Below are 20,242 nucleotides of genomic sequence, written 5' to 3'. Positions count from 1 at the left end.
TGCCACAAGATCAGAACATGTTAGTACTAGAGCTGAGTGGGTCTAATATTTATTTAATTTTCTTTCTTGTTACAGGAATTAGATACAGTGCTCCTGTCAGACAATGTCTAAGTTATTACCTGCAAAAAACCTAGAGTTTTCAGTTGCCTATGTAGTCCCTGGAATCACAGTTAAAGTTGCCCATCCTTCCCCAACCCCACCACGAAAAATCTGAAATGGAGCCGCTGTGAGCAGGCACAGAATTTGCCCCCACTCCATGCATTGCCCTGTTGGCCTGACTGGAGCCCCTCCCCCCCCATAGAAGTCAAACTACACCTATGCTTAAAATTTATGAATAATAAAACCCACTATCTAATCATTTCCAGAACAAGTGAAATCAGAATTCTCAAAAATTCACCTCCCAACAAGTGACTGAACACAGCTGTCATCTAGCTACATAAAACTAACAATGAAACAAGAGAATCTTCATTCTCTGAAACTTTTGTACCTATCGTTGTTACAAGTAACACAGAGAGCCTTGTAAGAGAGATGTATTAGCAATTGAAAATCTTTCGTAATGTTTTCCATTGGTTTACTTTGTACATTCAACAGCATCTTGTCATTTTCACTGCTTCTCTAGCTGTAAGTTCCGCCTTTTTTTTTGTTTATTTTACATAGCAACAAGGGAGAGAACCTTATTTTTTAATTAACGTGGTAGGAAAATATGATTGTAATACCAGAAAAAAATTGAGGGCAGAGCGGGGGTGGAGTGGGTGTACTGTCTGAAAATACTGTGAACTCAGTTTTTGAGGTCCCCCACCCCAAATAGACTAGACTTCAAATGGACAATGAATCCGTTCATGGTAATGATATGTTAATAAGAGTAATTCTTTTTCCACTCGTGTTGTACGTTTTTTGAATACACTGAAACATTACAGGGATATTGATCGTCCACTTATCAGTCATTCCTTTAAAAACAGAAACTATTATTTGGTTGTCTTGGTTTCTTCTCAAGACAAGAGTCACTTTATTTGATACTGAAAAAGTAAGATAATAAATTTAAGCTGTAGGAGAGGGTGGGAAGTACAAATATATACTTAAAATATGTCAACACCAATAAAATAACTTTCAGTAGTGGAAAAGCTTGTTAGGGTTTTTTTAATGCTAGACTGTCATGGATGGGATTAATTAAGCTTCTGGGGTTTACTGCTACTTTCATGTTAGAAAGGTGGTCTTCATTCTAAGCAAATATGCGCCTAATAGTAAGAAGCAATGAAGTATGATTTCACCTGAGCATATTGTTTATGATTTCAGTTGATATTATGGAAAAGCTTAGAGATCTGGAGGGAAACTGTGAGCCTATAGTAAGTTTGGAGAACTTGGCCCTGTGGTTTATTTCTCCCAGGGGGCAGCCAGGAAGTGTACTCCATAAACTAATTGAGATTTAGAAATTCCCTGGGGCTAGCAGTCAATTTGTTCAAAGATGAAGCTTACTATTTTTAAGGGGAAAGTAATTATGCAAAGATTTGCTTTGTTGTTTGTTAATTTCAGAGAGCAAAAATTAGAAATTACATTGAAAGGAAATGTAATCTGATGCCTTTCTCATTAAAGTGGGAAGAAGGTGTGAGAATCTTACTCTACATAATATCTCTGAAAAAATAATTAAAATAATTGTGGTGCTAAATTTCTGTGGTTCTAAGCAAATTAGAAGAGGAGTTTGTGCTGGTCTGGAGGAACTCTAGGAGTGAACTAGACATTTTTTATTTACCTCCCGCAGCAAAGTACTTTGTATTCTCCATCGACTGCTGCAAACCTTGAAATGTGAAGTGGCTTAGTGGCTCTAAACTCCTGGTATATCTTTCTCTACTAGACCAGATTATTTTATGTAGTTTCTGATCCAGTGGTTACTGAGTTTTGTGGACAAATTCTGACCTCAGCTACAGAGGAATAGGTTTGGGGTTACTTTGGATTTACACACTAGAATAACTAAGGCCCATATCCCACAAACACTTTATGCATGTGAGTTCTCCTAGTTAAATCAGTAGAACTAGTCACGTATGTAAAGTCAAGTATGTACATACATCTTTGCAAGACTGTGGCCTTCAACATTAATTTGACCTTTAGTGTTTGGGGTTTTTTTTATAATTTTCTCATTATCTTAGTACTGTGCACTAATAAAGTACAGTGATGCCATCTAACAGTAGAGGGTTTGGTCAAATGATAACACCTTTAATATATTAACAGAAAATAAGCCACAATTTTCTAGAACAACTGTTTGAAATGTTTCAACTTACAGTATCATTAGTGTAGTTCAGTGCATGTGTGTGGGACCATTATACCACAGGATTCTTTTTGGTAAGGTCAGGTACTTAAGGAAAGTTTTCAGTGATCCTTTTGTGTTCTCGGAGGGTGAGACTCTAAAATGCATAGCAGCATAATCAGCTGAGGTGGATAAAATATAAAAAAATATGATGAAATAATATGTTGTTAGGAATGCCCTTATAAAAGATAATGGAGGTAAGTGAAAGGGCTCTACAAAGACTGTCGCTGCAGAATTTGATCTTTTCTACAACAGTACTTTACACTCCATTTCAAAATTACTGATTTTTAAAAATAAGATTGAGCTTCCTAAAATGGAATGTAAAAGCAAAACTAACCTTGAAAAAGTAGTGAATACTCAGAGCCACAAAGCAAACAAGATGCCCTAGCATAATGGCGTCTCTACTGATTTTTATCAAGAATTTAAGGACTTGCTTTCCTCTTGTTTAGCAGACATTCTTAATGAAGTCAGTTTCTTGAGTTTTCTCCCAGTCACCATGTTATCTGTGTCTATCTCAATCATTTAAAAAAAAGTGGGGTGGGAGGAGAGAAATGTACGGGAGTTTCTGTAGTTGAATATCCTTGCTTAAATGGATACTAAAATTATGCACAAAATGTCAGCATCTGGATTGGAAGAAATTCTGCCTACCAAGTTCAGTTTAGATAAGATGGCTTTACTAAAAATGTAACTAGATGGATATGGAATACAATTCACTCTGCCCATTCATAAAAAACTCCATCCCTGATAAGTATATTGTTAGACACTGAAAAAAAAGTGACTGGGTTAAGTGCTGTATCACTTTGCGGTGACAACAGCAACAAACTGTTATTAATTTTTGTGGTCATCACCATTTTACCCACCGCACATCTAGAAAAGGAAATATGCTTCTGTGCAGACAGTATTAATTTACCATAATAATGAAAGTTGTTCTGTGCAGACACTCTCTGACCACTCAGAACCCTGTTAATTTCAGTGGGCTCCATACAGGAACAAAGGTAAATCCGCATACAACAGATTGCAGAATTGAGGCCTCAGTTTGTAACCTGTGGACCAACTGGCACATTATAACATTTAAACACCAATATTTGTTCCATATGAAGTTTTTTTTTTCAACTAACCAGTCCCCTGCAGTTGTAAGGCCCAGAAGAAGAACTCTCTTATATAAAAATTCTATTAGAAATAATTGTGTGAACATTTGCTCAGTAGCATTTCCTCCTGTGGTATGTTTAGGTCTTTATGAAAACAGTGAAGGACAAGTTGGCTCTCTGACAGCATTTTGGTGGAAATGTATTCTAAGTCTCATTTGACATGACATTTGTAGTTCAGACACATTGCCATTGGCAATTAACACACACACAAGTACTTGTGAGGACAGATCTTTACTGAGATGTCAGTTCGGTGGTGCATTTTGTAAGCCTGTGATTATTTAGCTTAGAGACCATAAAATGGTGACTTAAACAATCCCTTCCCCCATGTAGGTTCTGATTAAATGTTCTGTGTTCATGAGATTAAGAGATTTAGACAGTGCTGAAATGATTTTTACCATAAGCATCATTATTCCTCCCAAAGAATTACATGGTCCAGTTTTCAGAAGTGATGGGCTAGGCTGCTACCTCTTGCTGCAGCAACTCTGCTATTGTCTGGTACCCCTTTTTCAGCTCACTTCCAGTTATGGAGAGGACCCAGAGGGAGGTAATAGAAGGCCAAACTGTATTACCTCCAATCTAAATTTCCAGGGACTTGTATAGTCTGCAGAGAGCTGTACCCACCTCTGACCTCGCATCCAGAATTTGCAGAGACTCGTGTCAAGAATACTCATGGAGGGGCATTTCTGCAGGGTCATCATCTTCTCCTCTCCTCAATTGCTAGAGAGGTAACTGTGCATGAATTTCCAGGGGACGATCTGAATGAACATATTTGAACTGCTGAAGAATTTCATTTCCACTTGATTTGAGTAGACAGATTTTTTTCTCCTATACTTCTATACTCTACAGTAGAGCCTTTTAGCTGAAGATTAATGTTCTTTATTGTAGGAATCCTCTAGGCTCCCTAGATGTTTTCCGAGACTCTAACAGGTCTGCTGCCAGCTGAAGAGGTTGGATGCAGATATCTCTGAAATTGGTTAATGCTACTTTCTGGAAGGGAATCATATGAGAGACTCAAGTAAATCCTTCATCCGCTGGAGCTGAGTATGTTGCTTCCCTGTTATTCCCAGCTCTGCTTGGCCTAGATGATTAGGTACCCAAACCCTGATCCCCTAGCTTGGCAGTCCACTTGGATACCATTTACACTACTAGTTGGTTTGTGGATGAGCAATGTTTAATAATCTGACCCTGATTTATTTGAGAAAAGCATTTGCAACTTATCCAAGCCCCATAAAAATCAGTAGACTCTCCTGTTGACTGTTTTTAAACCCTACAAATACTATTAAATAAAATAACAAATGTGTTTTTAAATATAAGGTTTTTAAAAATTATTTTAGCATTTATCTGTGGGTTTGGATAGAATTACCTAGTACTCCAGGCTGCCTACAGATGCTGCCCAAATACCTGATTTACCCACAGATAGGGCTGTGTGAAATTGTGGACATTTTCATTATTTCCTTTGTATTTCTTTAAATGGGATATTTGTAAAAGATGCATGAAAATGGGAATTTGTAACATTTTTTACTGCAAAATCCCTTAAGCTTGAAAATGTGCTCATTTTCAAGTGAACTTCCACCACTTTTGAGTGGATAATTAGCAAATTTTTCACAAAAATTAGGCAATTTTAGATTTTTCTAATCAAAATGAGAACTCACACTTCGAGTATTTTCAATTTCATCCTTAAAATTTTGTTACAGCTGTTAAAATCATCTGCTGGGCTACATTCTCTGCAACAGAGGAAATGAAAGTTCTATTAATAGGAAGACAGGATATGCTGGGAGTTGCTCCACGCAAGAACTTTGGTTTTTAGAACTGGTTGTAGCATTTTCTATCAAATATATTTTTGTTGAGATATGCTGTTTCATCAAAGCTGAAATGTTTTACAGCTGGGAAGATTTCTGAGGTCCAAGAGAATCCCAAATTGAAAAACTGACCTTTTTAGATCTGAAAATCAACATTTCAACACATTTCTCAAGATCATTTGAAAAGTTTTATATCCATTCTATATCAGAAAGAAAAAAAAAGTCAAAAACCTCAAAAGTTGTCCCAAAACAGAATTGTCATTCTCTGGCCAGTTCTACTCATAGTACTTGCCTTACACTGCACAGAAATCCTTCTACTTCCAGAGCATGGCATCCCCTCAAGGCCTTAGATTCAGATTCTGTCATCAATTGCACATGTGATAGCTGAACTGACCATTAGAAATTAGCCAATTAATTCCCTCTTGTTAATAATGGTTTGGGAACTAGGTCAGTGAACTGACTATATGTAAATAACTTTTGGCCAAGTATGAAATTACACAACTACTAACTGTGGTGTGTAACCTATCATTTAAATCACCTTCTGTACCAGATGACTGGAGGATAGCGATACCAATTTTTTAAAAAAGGCTGCAGAAGAGATCCCGGCAATTACAGACCAGTAAGCCTAACTTCAGTACCAAGCAAATTGGTTGAAACTGTAGAAAAGAACAGAATTATCAGACACATAGATGCATGTGATTTGTTGTGGCAGAGTCAACATAGCTTTTGTAAAGGGAAATCATGCCTCACCAATCTGTTAGATTTCTTTGAGTGGGTCAACAAATGTGGACAAGGGTGATTCAGTGGATATAGTCTACAGAGATTTTCAGAAAGCCTTTGACACCAAAGGCTGTTAAGGAAAGTGTGAGTCATTGGATAAGAGGGGAAGGTCTTTTCATGGATAAGTAACTGGTTAAAAGATAGGAAACAAAGGATAGGAACAAATGGTCAGTTTTCATAATGGAGCAAGGTAAATAGAGGTGTCTCCCCAGGGATCTGTATTAGGACTAGTGCTATTCAACATATTCATAAATGATCTGGTAAAAAGGGGGTAAACAGTGAGGTGGCAAAATTTGCAGAATTACTAAAGATAGTTAAGTTCAAAGCAGACTGCAAGGAGTTGCAAAGGGATCTAACAAAACTGGGTGATGGGACAACAAAATGGCAGATTAAATTCAATGTTGATGAAAGCAAAATAATGCACATGAGAAAACATAATCACAACTATACATACAAAATGATGGGGTCTAAATTAGCTGTTATCACTCAAGAAAGAGATATTAGAGTCACTGTGGATAGTTCTCTGAAAACATCTGCTCAATGTGCAAAGGCAGTCAGAAAGCCTATCAGAATGTTCGGAACCATTAGGAAAGGGATAGATAATAAGACAGAAAATATCATAATGCCTCTATACAAATGCTTGGTATGCCCGCATCTTAAATATTGTGTGCAGATCTGGTCATCCCATCTCAAAAAAGATATATTAGATTTGGAAAAGTTACAGAGAAGGGCAACAAAAAATGACTGTGGGGTATGGAACAGCTTCCATATGAGGAGAGATTAAATAGACTGAGACTTTTCTGCTTGGAAGAATGTTGTCTAAGAGGGGACATGGTAGAAGTCTATAAAATCTTGACTGGTTTGGAGAAAGTGAATAAGGAAATGTTATTTACTCTTTCAGATAGCATAATAACTAGGGGTCACTCAATGAAATAAATAGGCAGCAGGTTTGAAACAAACCAAAGGAAGTACTTTTTCACAGAACACACAGTCAACCTGTGGAACACTTGTCAGGGGATGTTGTGAAGGCCAAAACTATAACTGGGTTCAAAAAAGGACTAGATAAGCTCACAGAGGATAGGTCCGTCCATGGCTATTAGCCAGGATGATCGGGGATGCAACCTCATGCTCTGAGTGTCCTTAGCCTCTGATTGCCAGAATCTGGGAGTGGATGACAGGTGATGGATCACTAGATGATTGCCTGTTCTATTCATTCCCTCTGAAGCACCTGGCATTGGCCACTGTCAGAAGACCGGATAATGGGGTAGAAGGACCATTGATATGACGCAGTATGGCTGTTAGGTTCTTACGAAAATTCTGCTGCCTTTATTTGATAAAAATTCCCATTGAATTCAGTGGCAGTTTTGTTCACTATAGTTAAGCACAATCTGGCCCTTTACCAGTAAGAAGAATACCAGCATTCTGTTATCTTTTAGCAGTCTGATTGTATTTATTTATTTACAATTCTTCAAGCTTCATTTTTCATAAATATACTTGGCTGTTACTTGGGCACCAATCTGAAAACTAAAGCAAGGAAGCCAGATATGCAGACCTTTCCTTTTTAGGGTAGAGAGAGGAAAGGATTGTTGTGGAGTTAAATGTCAAACAAAATATTGTAAATACATTAATTAAAAAAAAAGAGACTGAGATACTGGATGAAGCAAACCAAAGTACATAAAAGATACATGATCAAATGCAAAGTTACAGTATTTAAACCCCAAGAATTCAAAAATCATGAGTCAAGCCCCCATAAATCATAAAATCAGCATAAAAATCATGAGATTTTTAAAAAGAATAAATTTGGGGTTGTTTTTCTTTGCCTTCTGGATTTTGATACCTTAGGTTCCACTCGGGACATGTTTTTGAACTTTTATCTGCTACCATGAGGGGTCAAAACACATTTTTAAATTAAAGCTCAAATTCTCATGTAAACACTTGACTTCAGGAGTTGGGTCTTTAAGGAAAACACCAAATCTGACATGACTTGTGTTGCCAGCTCTCAAGATTTTATCACTAATTAGAAGAAAGTAAAATGAGACAGGGGAAGAAGAGGAATTTTAGGGCTGATGTAGAGGTCCCATAAAGTCTTAAATGTTACAAAATTGTTCTGTTCTGTTAAGTGTGATGCATTTAGTTAATATGACTTCAGAACACTATTTTCATGTTTCATAAATATTTTGTATTAGCTTCTTGATGACAGCAGAAAAGATCATCCTACAGAGAACTGCAGGAATGTTAAACAAAAGGAACCACTTCATCCTTTATGGCTTGTATTGTGCATCTTTGCTAGTTTCTGAGACATATAGCAGTCTATTTGGCAGATTGAATACTAAAGCTATGTTCCATGTTTGTACATTGTTTTACTATTAGCTTGAAAATATGTCATGATCACCAAACAAAGCAAACAAAAAGCTTCTCCATGTTTCCCTTATTTTTTAAACAAAACAGTTTATCATATTTGGGGTTTGTATCACTTTAAATCAAAATTTCTTTGGTCAGCTGTCTACATGAAAACAAGAGATAGAGATTGCATATTGGTGGTGGTGCTCAAGATTTACCATAAAGGATCCCAGTTAATCTCTCTCTAGAGTCCATTCCTGCATGGAAGGAAGCACTTTCTGAGAGGTAATGAGCATCCTCAACTCCTAGTAACTAGGCATGAGAGTTGAGTGCTGACTGCATCCCCCTGCAGGATTGGACCGTTTGTGCTCTAATGCTGTGCTGATGTAAGGCTCCTTGTAAACTGAGAGGTTACATGTAGTTTTCTGAATAGTGTTTTAGTTTATTTTTTTGCTAGAGTCTTCTTTAATAAAGGGACGTGCGGCTTTAAAGCAGCCGTTGCTGTCTAAGCATCAACAGGCACCTTTGCACTGCTTTAGCCTCTGTTCTCCAATCATGCCTACCTAAGTCAATAAGGCATTGACATGCTTCCTTATGTTTTAAAGGTTACCTTTTAGCTTGTTTTATGAATCAGAACAGATGCATAACTTGGCATTGACCATTTCTGTCCCTCCCCTTCTTTGTTTTATACAAACTGCAGCCCCCAGCTCATTGCTGTCTCGAGCCCCCTCCCCCAGCAGGGAGAAGTCATTACATGAAGAGATCAGCTTACCAGTTGTCTTCAGTGCAGTGGCTGAGAGCAAAGCTCCTGGTAGCACAGTGAGTCAGAAGGGGAGAGAGTGGTGCCCAGCAGAACTAGAGAGCTGTGATACTGAGACACAAGTGCATCTGCTAGCTGTTAGTACTTGGCAGAGGGATTTCTCCTTTAGGGTAGTTCTAACTTTGGGTAATAATGTTTGTCAGCTACCTGATATTAACATTGCTCTACTTTCAAACAGCAGTGTTAGCAAGACCTGAGGGAGAGGTAAGCCTAGTATAAAGTCTTGTGAAAAATTATCGTCTTGTCAGAATTTAATTTCCTCTTCTATCTGTCAACAGGGATCGTGAGTGATTTTATGTTGTGTAATACTAATGTGCAGTGTTACATTTTAGAATTGCATTGTCTGCTACTGTATGAAAATAGCTGCAGAATTCTGTAGTTGCTAAAATGAAACTACCTATTGAAAACCAGCTTGTTTTTAGTTGTCGCACAGAGGACACATCATGTTTTGTGGATTTTTCTCTGCTAATATGTAGAAAAATATAATTATGTTTACAACAATCTGTATGTTGATGATATACAATGTTAAGTTCAAGTTTTCTGCAGGAAAGATGTATAATTGAAAAAAGTTTTTACTTGGTGTTTTCCTTATGTAAAACACTGCAAGTCTTGTATGGAGTATATTTATAACTAGCCTCTGCATTCAGTATGTGTGAATTATTAGAATAATACATTAGAGATAGAAAACCTATCCCTATTTTAGAATGTATGTGGTATCCCTAAAGAGGGATTTTGTAATATTCCTATTAATATGAGAATTCTAAGTGATGGAATGGAACAGTCATTCCTACGCATTTGAAATTGCTGCTTCATTTGCTAAATGCACTTTTTCAGGTTTTTGCTCAGATCAGCCTAGTTCTACTTCAAGCCCTTATTGCATATTGAAGCAGAAAATTTAAAATAGATCATTTTCCATTTAGGAAAGAATTCAATAAACATAATTATATAGATGAAATATCCTTATTAATGAAGTCACTGGCAAAAACATACCCACTCCTTGATACATTTGATATTCTTCTCTCCCCACTCCCTAACTAAAATGTGATGCATATTTATGCATTTTAGAAGAACAAATGGGTATGCTATTCTTTAATAAGCTTTTTTTCTTTACGTATGTCAACAGTGTGCATAAGAGCTAAGTGAAAACTAAATCTTCTGAAGGATGGTGATTCTGCTTTAAAGCTCTGACTTTTGTTGTTCTTGTCAGAAGATTCTAATAGCCTTATAAAGCCCAGACCAATTACTTCCCCTGGTAAAAGAAAGTGGAGGTGAACTGAAAACACATTTGAGTCAAAAGCTGCTGGGTTGGCACTGGTTATTAGCTCCTAGTTCTAGACAGAGAGTGCATTTTGCTTTCAGAGTGGTTTAAAAAAGGAATGGTAATATTTATGATTCCAGAAACAAGGTCTATTTTAATGAAATCATGTGTTGGGAAATGCAGTCTTTGATCTAATTAAAAAAGTGGGGAAAAGTTTTCATCAGAGGCTCAGGGAATTTAAAAGGGTGGACGTTCAGAGCGACTAGAAGCTAATCATTGCCCTCTAGTTGTCACTGAGGTTTTAACTTTCCTGTTGATTGTTACTGAATAAAGAAAATGATAGATGGACTCACCTTACCCAGGCGTAGGGACTTTTAAATGTGTGGTGGCTCATATGGAAAATATTTCTGTTACACTGCATGCACATGTGGTCTTCAGAGATCCATATAAACAGTAAAACTACTGCAGCAGCAGTGTTACCTGCCAATTATCCTTGTTAGTGAATAAAATAAAAGCAATGCTGTGTTCTTACATGGAAATGAATTGCGGCAGTAGCAGTGCAATGTGGAATGTTTTAGAACTGTAATCTTTATGCCGTATACTTAACACGGCTGTACTGTTAGCTTGAGTTTTTCAGCTAATACTGCAGACTAAATATAAAAAGGGGATTGGAGCTGTACCATTGATCATATGCTTTACTACAATAATGAGAAGTCTGCTTTTTTAATCCAATTATATGTCTAATTATGAAAGCCATATAATAACTAAAATACACAATGTCTGATAGCAATGGAGTAGTTCCTTTGTTTGTGAGTCGCCAGAGATCAATGGATAATCATGTGCATTTTTCTGCTGCAGCTGCAGAATCTTGGCTACATAAATATTATCTCTCTAGGAAATTTATTCAATTAGGATTTTTCCCTTGCTGGATAGACAAGGAAATAAAAAGAGGGAAAATAAGTGAGCAGCCATTTTAAAAAGTAGCCTGTAATATAGTGTGTGGATTTAAAGTATTGCATTTACTTCTATGAATGTTTGTATTGCTTTATAGTTAGGGCCCTACCAAATTCAAGATCCATTTTGGTCAGTTTCACAGCCATAGGATTTTAAAAATCTGAAATGTCATGATTTCAGCAATTTAAATCTGACATTTCTCTGTGTTGTAATTGTAGGGGTCCTGACCTAAAAGGAGTTGCGGTGGGAAGGCGTGTCACAAGGTTATTGTGTGTGTGTGTGTGTGGGAGGGTGTTGTGGTACTGCTACCCTTACTTCTAAATTGCTGCTGGCGGCTGTGCTGCCTTCAGAGCTGGGCAGCTGGAGAGTAGCGGCTGCTGGCCAGAAGGCCAGCTCTGAAGGAAGAGCCAGCACAGAAGTAAGGATGGCATGATATGGTATTGCCATCCTTACTTCTGCACTGCAGACTACAGAGCTGGGTCCTCAGTCAGCAACCACCACTCTCTGGCCGCCCACTTCTGAAGGCAGTAGCGCAGAAGGAAGGGTGGCATGATACGGTATTGATACCCTTACTTCTGTGCTGCTGCTGGTGGGAAGCTGCTTTCAGAGCTGGGTGCTCAGCCAACAGCTGCCGCTCTCCGGCCAAGCAGCTTTAAAGGCAGTGCAGAAGTAAGGGTGGCAGTACCCTAACCTCCTTAAAATAACTTTGTGACTTTTTGGGTCAGGACCCTCAATTTGAGAAACATTGGTCTCCCCCATGAAATCTGTGTAGTACAGGGTAAAAGCACACAAAACACTACATTTCATGGGGGTAGGCCAGATTTCATGGTCCGTGATGTGTTTTTCATGGCCTTGAATTTATTAAGGTCCTATTTATAGGGGTGTGTGTGTGTGTGTATTTGTTAAAGATCTGCTCATAAAAGCATCAGCTTGTGATGGTCTTTTTCTTGATGGCTTGTTCTTTCCTGCATTGTAGTACATGCTCTTTGGATATTCAAGAAGCATTCAAGAAAATCATGAAAATCCAACTGTTACAATTTCCTCCTTTGTGAATCTTAAAGAATTGCTGATTGTATCTGTCTGGTGATTTCATGCTTGTTTTTAGTCCTTGGGATAGCGAATGACTCAACATGATGTCACTTAAACTGCATTGCACCACTTTTCCTGTCTTCTAGGTGATATTTTAGGATCAAGATTTTTTTTTATCCTGTAGGGGAATGTGGCAATTAACCTTGCAACTTGCTCATTGCTCACACTAGGCCAGTATCAGAACCCTTTTTGATACTGTTTGCGAGGAAATTGAAACTCTCTTCACCCATAGCTGGATGCTCAAAATGTTACCTTCTTCCTGACTCAGTCTCTCTGGAGGTCAGAGTACAGATTGCTTCTCTACTGAGTGTCCAGGAGCAGTTGTCCCCACCAACAGACTGGTTCCTGTGACTAAGAAAGAAGTAAAGTTTATTTGGCATTGGATAAAAAATCATGAGAAAACCACAAAAAAGTGAAGCGAGCTACCATCTATCTGAATTTAACATTGCAGAAAGTGCAGCGCTCAGCTCTTATTTTTAAAATTATGGTTAAACAAGATTTTTTTTGAAATGCTGTATTTTTGCAAGTCCTGTGTCATAGCACCCAACGTGACCATTCACTGAGTTCCATCTTGTCTGTGAAACTTTCCTCCAGGGCCAGTGTGTCAGGGCTTAGCAAGGTAGGTTGTCCTGGGAATTCTCCATGTGCAACTGGAGAGTCTCTCCTTTAGTAGTTCTGAAGGACTTTGTATACCCATATGTAAAGCCTTCATTAGCATGCTCCACATTACCTCATTCCTTGGTTCAGACATCAGCACACAATTACATCATATTTGATTAAATTCATCCTTCTTTCTATTTCAAAATACTCAGACTTTTAAATGTCCCCTTTGCAGTTTGCAAGGTGCACATTTGAAGGGACTTATTTGAACTTATATAAGGGTTAAATATCTTCAGCTGAATACTCAAACCATGCCTCCTCTTCCATTGTGGCAGTTGCTTTTAGCATGGGATGGCTAAATTGAGCCACCTTACACTGAGTCATACCCTGCTCCTGGAATAGTCCTATTGATTTCTGTAGGTGTCAGTGGAGCTATGCTGATTGGACCAGCCGAGGCTCTGAGCCTAAGGGAGTTAAGCTTTAAGTAGTGAAATATAAAAGCATATTTCATAAAGAAAATGAATATCTCAGAGAGTGACAAACATTAGATTGTTCTTGGCATTTTAATCCTGACTTGTACTGAATTTTATTTTTCAGATTTATTAGAAGTTTGATAGAATTTCTCGCTCATTAAAAATCTCTGGGGTCTTCAACCTGGTTGTCTTTAATATGTTGTAATTTAATCCTTATACCCTTGTCCCAATATTCCTGCACTTGCATGGAGCACCTGTGAGGTTAGTGGAGCTTGACCTGGCATAGGGGTGGACCCAAATGGGTTCCCTAGCATGATGGAGCCCTAAGGGTATGTCTACACAGCAGCTGGACACCCGCAGCTGGTCCATGCCGCCCACTCGTGCTCTCTGGGCTCGAGTTGTGGGGCTGCTTCTCATTTCTGTGTAGACTTCCTGACTTGGGTGGGAGCCCAGGCTGTAGGACCCTGTGGGGTGGGAATATCCCAGAGCTCAGGCTCCATCTTGAGGCCAGGTGTCTACACAGCAATGAAACAGCCCTGTGAGCCTGAGCCCCATGAGCCTGAATCAGCTAGCATGCGCCAGCCGTTGGTTTTTCTTTGCTCGTAGACATACCCTATGTTGCTTATGGCCACTGACTTCAGAAAATAAAATGTATGTGGAAATGCATAAATCTTTACAAAGAAATTCACCCAGCCTGGACTCCTTAGAAAATTCTTATCCAAACCCGTGTGATACTATTTAGTATTGTTTGCAATTAGCATTTGTAAAATTCTGTCGGACTGACAATAAATAAGTGAACATTATAGACATGTCAAAAAATAGCCTCAAATGTAAAATAAATGTCTCCTTTATCTGTGTTTTCATCTGTATGTGAACTATTCATAAAAGTATATTCCTAGCTGATCTATTGGTGCATTTAAATGGATGGGAACTAGCTTGTAAACTTCTTCCAAATCCTTTTCAGCTCTGGGACGATATTGTGTCCAGGCAAAAGGATTTTTTCTGCAATCACTGTAGTAATTGGATTTGTTAAAGAAGCAGAACTTTTATTCAGACAAATGGGATGTCATTTGCTTTGTACTTCCTACAGCAGTCAGTATGAAGCACAGAAAATCTAACCACATTCTTAAAGGCTAGTTTCATCAGCTATCTGTTGGAAAATACAACACGTTTTATTAGTTTAATGGTTGTAAAATCATCCCCTATGAGTTTAGGCATGGGGAGGGGATCAAGACAGCAAAGTGAACATACAAAAATGAGAAACAGAATCTATAGTCTTTATATCCCTGCCCTCTGAAACCACAGAGGATCCAATGTGTGAATTATGGATGTTTCAGACACTTTGATTTGGCTGAGTGGAGTAAAAGTTGTTGCTAGGAGAGAGTGCTTTACACAGCATCATGTATTGCAAAACTAGGAGGATATATGCAGGAATGCAGTTGATCCTGCCTTCATCAATTCCTTGCCCACCTCATGGAATTCCAAACCCCAGTTCCTGACTTAATATTTCCCTGGAAATGTCACAACTCTTGGAGATATAGGTCCTTGCTTTGTGGGTGGGCAACATATTTAGCAGAAAGGTTGGCTTGCTGTGGCAAACCATCATGGGTGGCCCTTAAAAATTTCCGTTCAGTTGCTTATCTGAACCATGCAAACTTTGCACTGAAAATCTTGTGAGAACAGCCTTTCTCTTAGTACTTCAGCATGTCTGTTCCCTTTTCTAACCGGAAAAGGAAGTGCAAACATGGATAAAAATGAATAGAATATACCTATCTTTAAAATTAGACTAATTTGTTCACATCTAAAAAAAACCCGTTTGGTTCAAATTTAGGCCAACGATTCAGGTCAGTTCCTATTATATTGGAATGAGTTTCCCACTCCTAATTATTCTCTCCCATCCTGTGACAGAGCTGAGGTCCATGGTGCCAGCTTCTAACTGGGGTTTTGTTTCTAAAAATACGTATACATTTTTAAATCTTTGCTGGGTTGCATGGTAGGAGCCAAGTCATTTAACAGCCTTCTTTTGAAAGTATCTTCAAGTGTTGCTCGTGTAGTAGTCTTCCTTGGCTGACAGGTCTATTGCTGAGGTCAGCCAAAGAGTATAGCTTATGCCAGCATTGTGACTCTCTTTTCATACAGTAGGGTATAAATCATGCTCTCTCTCACTGTTATGAGAAATGAACTGCTTGAGCAAGCAAGGAACCCAGTAAACAACATCAGGCTATGGCCCTTTTAAATGTTTTCCCTGGTTGACTGACATTTAGTCTGTCATGAAAGAATTCACCCCCCGATCTAGGATGTATGAGCAATTTTCTTAGCATGCTCAATGGAATGGTCTGGTGTCATTGTAAAAAGCCCCACACATTGTGTCAGATGCTCTATCCTTGAGATGAGACAGTGTCCTTGAGATACTCTCCAGTCAGGTGCTGCTGCTGCTCTCTCTCAACTTTAACTTCAGTACTAATAGTTATCCTTTGCCATAGAAATGTATGCTAGGGTGATTTACCATCAATAAAGTTGTGATTTATATTGCTGTAGAAATAACTCCTAAAATGATTTTTTCACATTTCATTAATTTTTCCTCTCCTCCCCCCCACCCCAAATCCTCAAGAATTTCTCATTCCTTCCCAAGCATTAACTGCTCCTGAATCCTCTCCTCCTATGGGAAGTCCAGGTCTGTAATACCAGGAATATTGCAGATCTGAGTGTAGTGCACTGGCAGTGACTTGTGAATAGCTTTTGGCCCATAAGCAGGGGCGGCAAGCTGCGGGGGGGCACTCTGCCGGTCGCTGCGAGGGCGGCAGGCAGGCTGCCTTCGGTGGCATGGCTGCAGAGGATCCGCTGGTCCTGCGGCTTCGGCGGACCTCCCGCAGGCTGCCACCAAATTTGCGGGACCGCAGACCTCCCACAGGCAAGCTGCTGAAGGCAGCCTGCTGCCATGCTTGGGGCAGCAAAATACCTAGAGCCGCCCCTGCCCATAAGACCTAATCCAAAGCCCATTGACTTTAATAGGCTCTGGGTCAGGCCTATGTTACATTTCTTGGTTATGCTGCAGGCATCTGAGGAACACAGAAATTAGGTTATAATAGTGCATACAACTTCTGACTATAGCCTCATATTTGCAATCCGCTATAGATTAAATTCATTTCATCATTGGCAAATAAATGGTTAAGCTTGATTGGTTAGCTCATTGATTCTTAAATTTCATAGACCATTTTTCCAGAAAGCTTTTCTCTGAAAAACCCATTGGATCACTTACTAGATAAAGACACGTTTAAAAAAATTTACCATGAATTTTACACATGGAAATATCATTTTGTTCAAAAACTAATAGTGCAGTAAATGCTTTTTTTATTGTACTGAACTATTGGTTTACTTGCTTTATTTAGATATTCTTTTATCTTTTTTATCCCCTTAAAACACATTCATCAGCATTTAGATTTAGCAATGTAATATTAATGGTTTTATTTACTCTGGCATAGCAAGTTAATCTTGAATAGCAGAAAGTTTCTAAGAATGTTAAGATTGATCCAAACATGCTGAATATATAAGGGAACAATGAATGTACAAGGCGGGGTAGTTTACACTGTGATGTATTGAAAGATACTCACTTAAAAAAATGTGTGCCACAAAGGCAGAATATTTCACCATAATTACTTTTAAATCATACAGTTGTTATACAAATAGTTCTTTCTTCTAAAGATCATTTCTCTGGTTTTCCTATCTCTTTATGGAGATGTTATAAGGATCTGATTTTCAAATGCTCTGATGTATAATGAGGCATAGAAATGTTTAAAGTTCTTGTAAACTCCTGCTGTTGCCTGTGTGAGGTAATATCTCTTTTTATTAGCTCTCTACTTTAATATTTGGGTTTATGTCTATTACTTACAGCAGCATCCTGTACGTTCTCTCTCTTTGCACCTATGGTGTGCACATTTTGAAGGAGACATAAGGAGGTTGGTGTATTAACCGAATTATCCAGCCTCTTCTCACTAGACCTCTTCCAAAAATAAGAGCAGGCACATAAAAAAAGCTGCTATAACTAAACACACAACCTGCTGTTAATGTCAAGACTGTAATTTTACTACAAGCTTTCCTTCAGGTACAGTGATATGGATGTATTACTAGCAATGCTCACTGGGCTGTGGATCAGAGTCCATAGTTCAGGTGTTAGAGGTAATTAAGTAGTAATCAGGAACTTAAAGCACATTGTCTTTGTGTGGTTGAAATACAGTGGACAGGAGACAGACTGAAACACATAAGCTGTATTCTCAACACTGCTGGATATCTGTAGCTTTCTCGATTATGCCTTCCATGTGAATCACTGATCATTGCTGCTAAAAGGACAGCACCAGCAATCGAATGTTATCCTCCAATGTGTTTTAATTAAGACCCTTATTTACTAACATAGCAATTATATCATTGACAGCAGCTACCTTGCTTCTCTTTAAAGACTCTTTTTAAATGAGACACATGAAAGTGAAGCAAGTGAGAGAGCGTGAGCAAGAGCATTCAAGTAAAAGGTCTGTCTGTCTGTCTGCCTGAAGATATTGATCTGCTTCTTCATGGGTGCCAAAGAATTGTTTTCCCTGGGGAAAAAAGCCTGTGTGAATAAGAAGGAAGAATATGTTGGGGGAGGGGGGAAAGAAAGTTTCTTGAAGAGTTCTATCTCATCTTCTCCCTCTTCCCCAGAGAGGTGGTGGACATTCTGAGTGAATCTTCACCACTGAAACTGCAAAGCAGCCATTTTGGGAGATACAGTAGGCTAAGGATAGTTTTGAATGATTTTTATCCTGCCCTGCAATTTTGTTCTGTATTTTTTTAACAAAAAATGGTTTTTTGTTTAATTTTTCATTAGGTTTCCCCCAAAAAGTTAGGTTTTCATAAAAAAACCTCCAAAGTTTTTAGTTTTATACTTTAAATCAAAATTATTTTCATTCTTTTAAAATAAAAAATCAAATATTTTCATTAACATTTTTGGTTAAAAATATTTTCAACAAAAACCCATTTTTATTTAAAAAAGTGGTTGAAAAAATGTCTTCCCAAGGTCACAAATAAGGGAAATATGGCAGTAAAAATCTTTTATATTTGATGTTTCAGTGTATGATTGTTTCCTTTCTCTTTGGAAGTTAAAATTATGAAAACAATGGTAAAAACATGTGGGAATGCTACATTTTAATATCAAACAGTCAACAGCTTTACCAGAGGAATTTACCCCCACTAAAGGAAGATTTCTTGTTTCTCTCTCCTAGTTTAGTGTTTTGTTGTTATGTTCCTTAGCTTTACTTAAGCTGTTTTTCGTAGTTTTATTGGTGATGAAATCAAGTAGTCTCTTAAAGGTGGGGTTTTAGGACGAGGCATGGCATCATTGACACCTCTGTTGTATTGGATTATATTGATGATGATGTTTATATTAAACAATGTACTGTACTTGAATCAGGTCCGGAAACCAGTAATAAAATGTAATAGTTAGAGAGAAAATAGACTGAGATTCCTGTAAGATAAGCATTTAGTGGGTGGGAAACATAACATCTGTACATGAGTAAAACACTTCAAACAGATGTGCTGAGCTGTTGCTTGTAGGTGCTTGAAAACTGAGATTTATTTTAGTGTTCCAATGAGCAGGTGATAGTGAAGTATTCTAGCCAGAGGCGCCAAGTGCTCTGTTGAGGGCTCTGAACCCATATCCTCTAGAAAAGCATAAGGACACAGAATGGCTATGTTAACTGCATTTATTGTTTCCTTGTTAACCAGGAAACTATCTGAGGTTATCTAGTAGAGTTACATGTTCTCTCCAATCTATTGAACTGAAAGTGACTTTAAGTGTCTGCTTAGGTGTCTAGATACTGAATAGCTGGTTTCATCTGGGGCATCTTCAGCCAGGCACCTAGACCATTCTCTACCATTTTCAGGGTAGGTGTTCAGTGCTGCCTAATGTAACAGGTAGCCAAGGTCAAATGCATCACAAGTGCCTCTCTGTGTATTATACCAGGTATATCTTAATTGATGTCCATGGTTTCCAGTGGAATGGTGACACTCAAAAGCACAATGCAGCAACAAACAAACGAACAGCTAAAAATAACTGAAAGTCATAGCACTGTATTTTGACTCTTCAGCAGTTGCCTCCACCGTTGTAGAATGCTGCAGGAAGAAATGGCAACAGTGAGGAAAAAAATGATGGAAAAGAGCTGAATTCTACTGCCACCCAGAAAATGTCTAATAGGCCCAACTTCTCATTGCGCTGCCTAGTCCAGGATGTGACCAAAATCATTTTCTTTTCTTTTTTTTTTTTTCAATTCAGCAGCAATTTGTGGTATCCAGTCAGTGCTAGAATTACTAAATGCATCACTAATATTATGCTGACTTATTTGCAGTGTAAATAACAGAAGTGATTAAGGTATGCAGTCATGCACCCAGACAGTGGCATGATAATGCTTAACATTTAACTAACATTGAGGCGTCTGCTAGGTTCTTAGCTAATGAGTTCTCTCTTTCAGCAAAAATAGAAAGGGATTGAGGGCCTGATTCTCATTTATGCTAAGTCCCCTTTACATTACTCTGGTAATACAAGGGAACCTTAGTATGAATGAAAGGCCTGAATGTATTGAATTCCATTCAGTTTATTTGTGTATGCAGATTTCCCCACTACCAGTGTGTCGTAGACAGGGCCTCTGTCCTTTTT

The 20,242-nt window shown here is 38.3% G+C and overlaps 1 protein-coding gene across 2 annotated transcripts in view; it reads left to right on the top strand.

The window, feature by feature from the left end:
* THSD4 (thrombospondin type 1 domain containing 4) overlaps positions 1-20,242 on the top strand; it is a 658,049-nt gene that overhangs the window by 387,956 nt on the left and 249,851 nt on the right. Inside the window, exon 1 of one of the 2 annotated variants that reach the window (XM_030578301.1) lies at positions 9,173-9,390. The exons of the other annotated variant lie outside the window; for it this stretch is intronic. Within the exon in view, the coding sequence (XP_030434161.1) occupies positions 9,319-9,390 (72 nt within the window). The 5' untranslated portion in view covers positions 9,173-9,318. Of the gene's footprint in view, positions 1-9,172; positions 9,391-20,242 lie in introns of those variants that run through there. 2 annotated transcript variants of the gene reach the window in all.

This window comes from Gopherus evgoodei, chromosome 10 (assembly GCF_007399415.2).
Source record: "Gopherus evgoodei ecotype Sinaloan lineage chromosome 10, rGopEvg1_v1.p, whole genome shotgun sequence".
NCBI classification, from domain to species: domain Eukaryota; kingdom Metazoa; phylum Chordata; order Testudines; family Testudinidae; genus Gopherus; species Gopherus evgoodei.
Note: the sequence above shows the minus strand (reverse complement) of the source record. Positions and strands in the feature narration are given on the sequence as shown.